Below are 6,999 nucleotides of genomic sequence, written 5' to 3'. Positions count from 1 at the left end.
TGGCCGCCACCGAGGCGCGGCTGGCCGAGAGGCCCTGCGGCGGCGGCAGCCCCCGCTCGCCGGGCTGCGGGGCAGCGGGCGAGCCCCGGGCGGAGCCGGGGGTCAAGCGCAGCCCCCGCCTGGCGCCGAAGAGAAGAGCCGAGCGGCCCTTGGCGCCCTGCTCGCTCCCTGCCTGGCTCCCCGGGGTCTCCCCCGAGCCGTTGGCGCCGGTGCAGGAGGAGCGGGGCGAGAGTAGTCAGAGGCTCCCAGGTAAAAGAAGCAAGGGGAGACGGGGCGGGATGGCTGCTGGGAGCCCGCAGGACGCGGCTCGGCGGGCGGCGGGCGCTGCCGGGCCCGGAGCAGGTCGAGCAGTGAGGAGGCCTGTGGGAGCATGCTGGGGAAAGGCGGTAAGCAGCAGGATAGGGCAGGGCGAGCAGCCGCTCTTCACTGAAACCAGCTTGCAAAAGAAGCTCTCAACGGGGTTTGGGAGGGAGGAGCATAGCCCACAAGGACCGAACCCTTTAGGTTTCCAGGAGAGTTCAGGGAGCTCAGAAATAAAGGATGAATGCTCTTTCTTGGAGCTGAAGTTACAAATCTCATCCTCTGACGAGGAATGTGAGAGCACAGGGAGGCAAAGTATTTGCTGTTCGCCAGAACCAGAGGCGCTGCAACCCGCAAAGGGGACATGTCATACCRAAAGGGAAGGTCATTGCTCTTTAATGATACCAAATCTGCAAATCCCAGAGTTTGAGGAGAGTTTGCGTACTCGGAGCGAGGGAAGCACCTTGGTGCAAGTAGGGAGGATGGAGAACAAGGAATGGCATTGTTGCATACAGCCAAGAGTACTGATGCTTGAGGAAAGCTCTGAAAGCTCCCAAAACGAAGGCAGAAGTAGGTCTTTAGAAACAGAGGCCCAAGGAAAAGTTAAAAAAACTGACAAGGGAGCGAGATCCTCCTTGTCCAAACTGAAACGTCAGGAAAAAGTAGAGGCCCCAGGGAGGAGGGATGGGTGTCCTTTGACAGGATCGAAGGAGTTGGGGACTGCAGAGAAAAAGAAGAGATGTTTAAGCAAGAATGGCAGGGCATCTTCGGTGAGACCAAAGCTACAAAGTCCAAGAAAGACAAGCTCTTCATTAGTAGAACCGCATGCACCGCATCCAGCATCGAAGAAAGRAACAGTGATTCTGAGCAAGAGGAATGGACACTCCTTGGCAGTACCGCAGCTACRAAGTCTGAGCAGCCAAGAACCCAGAAACCAAGGAAAGAGGCAAAAGCAAGCCATGATAGAACAGCAGCAGAGCTCAGACCCTCAGGAAGGAGCAGGCAGTCTGGGGGAAAGGGGTAAGCACCCGTGCTCCATTACAGAAATACCGGTGCAGCGTGTGGGCTTCCAGAGTACAGGGAGCTTATGGGTGGGGGACTGGTGCTGGAGCAGGATGCCATCAGGAAGTACGAAGTCAAGGGAGAGGTTTTTTCTATTGCAGATACAGGTGTCTCTGTGGGGCAACATCATGAGCACATGATAAAGTGGCTGGTCGCCTGTCCCAAAGTGAAGCGTGTAGGGCTGCTCAGCTCAAGAAGCATAGCGAAAAGAACTGGTGGTTGCTTTACGTAACTGTGAATACTAGTCTTGTAAGAAAACAGGAGGTGAGGCTTTTGCTGAGAATTAAAACCTTTAAAATTGGGAGGGGAAAAGAAGTCTTTTATTTTCCTTTCTTGAGACTATTCAGAAATAAAAAAGGGAAGGGGTATCAGCAGCAACAGGCCCCTGAGCAAGAATTGGGTTTTTCCTCAAAAATGATCAGTTCATTTACATGTAGAAAGGTCAGACACAAGCAGGGAAAGACGAGGCAGTAGTTTCAGCTAAGCTAAAATAAAATATAGTTAWTTTTTCATTTATTTGTATACCACTGGATTATTTTCTTATGTATATCATGTAGTCTTGGGGTTTTGCTCATCTTTATAGGCTACTATTCTTTATTTTCAGACCCTGTTGCTGATTTTTAGTTGCTGCTCTCTGTGAAATCTTAAAAGCTGTAGAAACAATGATTGTATTGTGGTGTATTGTATCAAACTGGCAATTCTGAAAGAGGTGTTTTCTTAAAAAAAAGTGTACTCCTATTTTCTCAAGACAATTGTCCTAAAATACATTCTTTTTGAGGGAGATATGTCTTCAAAATGAGTATATTCAAATGGCAGGTATTTTCTTTAGGTTATTATTTAATAATTATTTAATATAAATACCACTAAAACTGTACGTTACTTTGAAAAATGAGGTCTTAAAATTTTGCCAGTACATTTGAGTCCACTCTTCAGATGAAATTCTCAAATGTACGGTTGTTTTAGGTAGTCAGTATTTGCTCTTAAATAAAAAATGTTTTATACAAGTGCAAATCCTGCAGTTTTTGTGATTCTTCTTGAACTGTCTTGAACTACCTGGTGCATTTGACTAGATTATATACCTGAAGTAAGACCTATACTCTTATAAACAAAGTATGTAACAGAGAATCCAATATGTAAACAAAAGGTTTTAACAAAAATGTGAAAACATTTTTGTTGTGCAAACAGTGTCTGCATTTTCTTGCAAGACTTGCTCTAATTTGGTTTCCACCTATATTTTAAATAACTTGGTACTTCTGATTTCCTTGTGACATCACTCATATTCTCTTCTTTATCTGTTCATTTTAAGACAAGACAYAAATTGATATTGTGAGTTTGCAAGTAGTGCTCACTTATTAGTAAAATGTAACAATAATTGTTTTAACATTATACAGTGTAATGGTTTTTAAGTAATCTTGAATGTTCTTGTCCTTCTTACAAAATACTGCACTCTGTCTTCCCCCCCCACCTCTTAGAATATTTTTTAATGAGACTGTTTCCTTTGTTTTTAACCAGCAAAGGAAAAGTGGAAAGAARTTGAGAAAGACTCAGGTACACAAGCAGTGAAGGAGATCAAGACAAATTTAAATAGATCAGAAGATTCCAATGAGAAGAAACCTTATTCCTCTGAATCTCCTAAAATTGCCACATTGGATGGGACTGAAAGCAGGAAATTTCTGTGTCATTATTTGGCCAAAAGGTCTGGTGTACAGTGTAAAAAAAGAAAAAATGGAATTGATCAAATAAAGTGTTCACAAAGCTTTAGTGTAAGTACGGCTGAAAAGGCAAAAAATACATCAGCAAAGTTTGAGGCTGAACATTGTGGAAACACCCTAACCCATTGTAACTGCTTGCCATTTGTAACAGAAAAGAATCCAGTTGTGAGATTAGAGGCCTGCAGTTACATAAATACACTTGTGAAGTCTTCAGTTAACGGAACTGCCAGCAGCTGTAAAATCAGTGGATTCTTCCATGTAGCCCAAGGTAAGAGGAAGCCTGTTTGTGCTGATGGTGCTGTAGAACAGAGGGATATGAGCTGCAGCACTAGTGGAATGCAAAATGAGGGATCACCCCTAAAAAGAGGTTTCTTGTTTAGTAAAGAAGAAAAATATCAAAATAGAGAAGGATATTTTTCATGCCTTCAGAATGAAAACAGTAATTGTTCAAGGGAAAGAAAGTGGAATATTAGTAGACGACCCAGAAAAAAGTTGCAGATCGTTAAGAAAGCAGCAGTCCAGAATGTTCTCGCAGACGTGGCTAACAAATGCCGTGAGTGTGAGTTACAAACAGAGGACCCAGTTGCCACATCAGACTCCTTAGCAGACTTTGGACTCAATCACAAGGAAATGACCCTGTCAGCTTCATATGATCATACATCAAGTCTTAATATTGGAAAAAGTACTCATGAAGCACAAAATACATCAGTCAGCAGAAAAAATAGCTTCAAATTTCTTGCTTTTGAAGATTGCTTTAAGGAGACATCTGAGCTCTCTGTAGCTGCAAAAGGAGACGATTCAAACTGTGTGGCACCACAAGATCATTCTGCTAACTCAGGTAGCCTGGGAGTGCTAACTCAGGTCTGTGATGTTTCTAATTGTCAGGAATGCATGTCAGATGAAAATTTGAATAAARCTAGTAAGAAATTGGAACAGTCTACCTGTCAAAGAACAATACCGATGACTGGTAAAAATGTTTGGCCTTTGGAATCATGTGCAAGGACTTCTGAATGGTTTCATAAAGATCACAGGTCCATCTCAAAAGGAGAAAAAGAAAAAAGTTCTGGCTTTGAGAAATCCTCTGATAGAAACAGTACTGAAGCTCTAGGAGACAGTGCTCTGACTGGCAGTTTGAGGCAGTTGGRTCTTCATGTATCACCAGCAGAAATTAACAAACAATCTGCACATAAAATAATAGRTCTGAATACTGAATATCTGGCTTCACTTGAAACACCAAAATCCTCTTCCTTGGATATTTATGGGACTTTGAGAATAAGTAGCAATGAAAACCTGGAGTCATCAGTTAACACAGGTAGAAGTTCCATGGCTTTTAACCTTGATGATGTGCAAGAAGTTAAAGCAACCTTGAATTGTACAACAAAACAAAAAGATAAAAGTAAAGGAACTGTAATAAAAAGAAATCCCTCCATGACAGTCCCCCAGAATGCTGCATCTGCAGGTAACAATAATAGAGTAAACTTCRGCCATAAAACATCAGTTGTGAAGCAAACACTTTCTGATTTAAAACTAATGAAAGTGCTAAACACTGGAAATCTGTCAAATTTCAAAATTCCTTTACGCAAAAACAGACCTGGATCCAGAAAGTTGGAAGCTGCTCTTTCATTTGAAAGAAAGCCCTGTAGTCCACTAGAAGTTCTGGACAATACTTGTGTTTCAAAAAGGCAGAAAAGAGATGAARAGACTTTTTTGATAAATTCTGAGCAGCAGACTCTTTCTGTAGTGACTGATGTCTCATCTACAGCTTCCACGAAGAAAAAAGCTGATGATAGCCACAATAAGGACTTTGAATATGATGACTCTGAAAACCTTTCAAATGAGATATCCGCACTCCCTGAACATGTTTCTTTCTACCCACATGCTGTCGTTGAGAGACAGCTGGAGTCATCTGTTTCTGACTCTAGGACTACTGAATATGTACCAAAATCTAATCTTCCTGATTATTCTTGGAATGCAGTTGACCACCCTGTTGTATTAGAAATACGTGATAATAGAAAATCAAGAGGRAATCTTTCACAGCACAGAAGTGAAAACTTTCCAGATGTTCTTGAAGCTTACAAAGAAGATATTCTTGTGATTGATGTGATCCAGGATGACCCTGACCTTTTTGGAACCAGTGATGATGAGGACCCTTCGCTCATGGACTCCGAAAATTGTTTTGCAAAAAAGCCCTGTAGTAGCATCTTTGTTGCAGAAGAAAAGCCAGAGTTTAAGCTTCAGTATCCAGTCATTTCAGAAGATAAAGATTCAGTAAATCATTTTAGGTATGCATCATTCTTTAGGATGACAATACTCTTCAAGTACTTTGATCTTGTATCAGTACACTTTGGTTGTAGTGGTTAGGCTCCTTACCAAGTTTCACCAGTTTCTTTGTTAGTTTCAAGTGTCAGAATTGAGGTATGACAGTATTCTGAATGTAAATACAGTATTTTATGGCATTTTTATAAAAACTAGGATAAAACTCTGAATCCAAGGAAAACTTAATCTAGAAAAATTGATCTAGACTAAGTGAAATGAAATATGAAAGTATAAACAAAGCTAATTATTGAGAGTAGCATTCTTAATAAATAAATCAATATTTTTAAATTTCTTTAGCAGTGTACCTTTGAGGGTAGATTTTTAGGTGGAAAGTAGTATACTGCTTTGAAATATTTCCTATTTCCTAGTGGTAGCTTGTTCTTTTGTTGGTTCTGTGTGAGTAAACAGTTGCTTCTACAATTGCATTCTGTTAGCTCTTTCTTCTTCCTTGCTTTTATCTTATCCCCAGACGTGAATAGTTTTCAAATATGTAATTTGGCTAGCAGGTTATAGATGTTTATGCTTCTGCATCTTCACTTGCAAAGTTTGTGTTATACATAATTCAGCATTCATTTTTTCTAGGTTTTGAGGAGATGATAAAAGACAGTGAAGGAGAGGGAGAATTTAAAAGTACCACTAAGCTTTTACAAAAAAAAAGCAGTGGTCCTTTGTGGAATAGATTAACTTTTCAATTCTGTAGTCTCTATAATGAGAGCACATCTCCTTGTAAAGTAGAACACATTGATCTTTACTTAATATATTTAAGTGTAAATCTATAGAGATGGACATAGGATAGCCAAAAAGAGAGATTTGATCTAATGAGGATAGTGTGTTGTAAGGAAGGATTCTGTCCATAGCTAAAAATATTTATTCCTGAGAACTTTAATTGTGTACAACTGTCTAGGTTATTTTGCTTTTGTGCTAGAAATCTGAAATACAACTTTTTTTCAAAACAGAGACAATATGGTACAAGAATCTGGAGTGTTGAATGATGCTGAAAATTCCTGTCATTTGGTGCTAAAAGGTAAGAGTTTTTGAATGGACATTTTTGAATGCATACTCGGGAGAGGAAAGTGACAACACAGATGTTCAATAGCAAAGCCTAGAATTTACACCTTCCAGATAAGATTAGACCCTGTCAGTTCAGTAATACCTTTTTATTGTGATGAGRATTTATTTCCAAAATGTATATAAAACAAATGCCTTTTGAAATGGTAGAAACTTGAATTTTACAGAGAACATCCACTGTTCTGTAGTACTTGTTTATTGGTAGTCCCCCCCCCCCAATGACATCTTTCTGATACTACAGGCAAGAAACAGCTCCTCTATTAGTTGATAAGACAGTAGGAGAACACTGAGTATTGTCATGCTGCTTTGGAGTCTGACTCATTATCTTACTTGGTTGTTCTCTTGTCTCCATCATCAGACAGAATTTTATAATAGCTTTTTTTCTAGGTTACGCTTTTGTTCTTTGCAGATGCCATCCCTGTTCCTCAGACAAACAACTTCTTTTCAAGGATACTTTTTAAAGTAGGATACTTAGACATATTTCTTTTTCTTCATGTTTTAAGCAGAACTCTCCGACTCGGTCTCTTTTGTTTTCTGCACC

General features: G+C 40.3%; 1 protein-coding gene across 1 annotated transcript in view; it reads left to right on the top strand.

The window, feature by feature from the left end:
• The window catches only part of TOPAZ1 (testis and ovary specific TOPAZ 1), a 53,434-nt gene that overhangs the window by 13,783 nt on the left and 32,652 nt on the right, over positions 1-6,999 (top strand). The window contains exons 3-6 of the mRNA XM_085311743.1: positions 15-741; positions 925-1,320; positions 2,875-5,356; positions 6,347-6,414. Coding sequence (XP_085167869.1) covers positions 15-741; positions 925-1,320; positions 2,875-5,356; positions 6,347-6,414 — 3,673 coding nt within the window. The remainder of the gene's footprint in view (positions 1-14; positions 742-924; positions 1,321-2,874; positions 5,357-6,346; positions 6,415-6,999) is intronic.

Source organism: Rhea americana, unplaced genomic scaffold (assembly GCF_003343005.1).
Source record: "Rhea americana isolate MKP2758 unplaced genomic scaffold, rheAme1 scaffold_35, whole genome shotgun sequence".
NCBI lineage: Eukaryota > Metazoa > Chordata > Aves > Rheiformes > Rheidae > Rhea > Rhea americana.
This window is presented reverse-complemented; position numbering and strand designations above follow the sequence as displayed.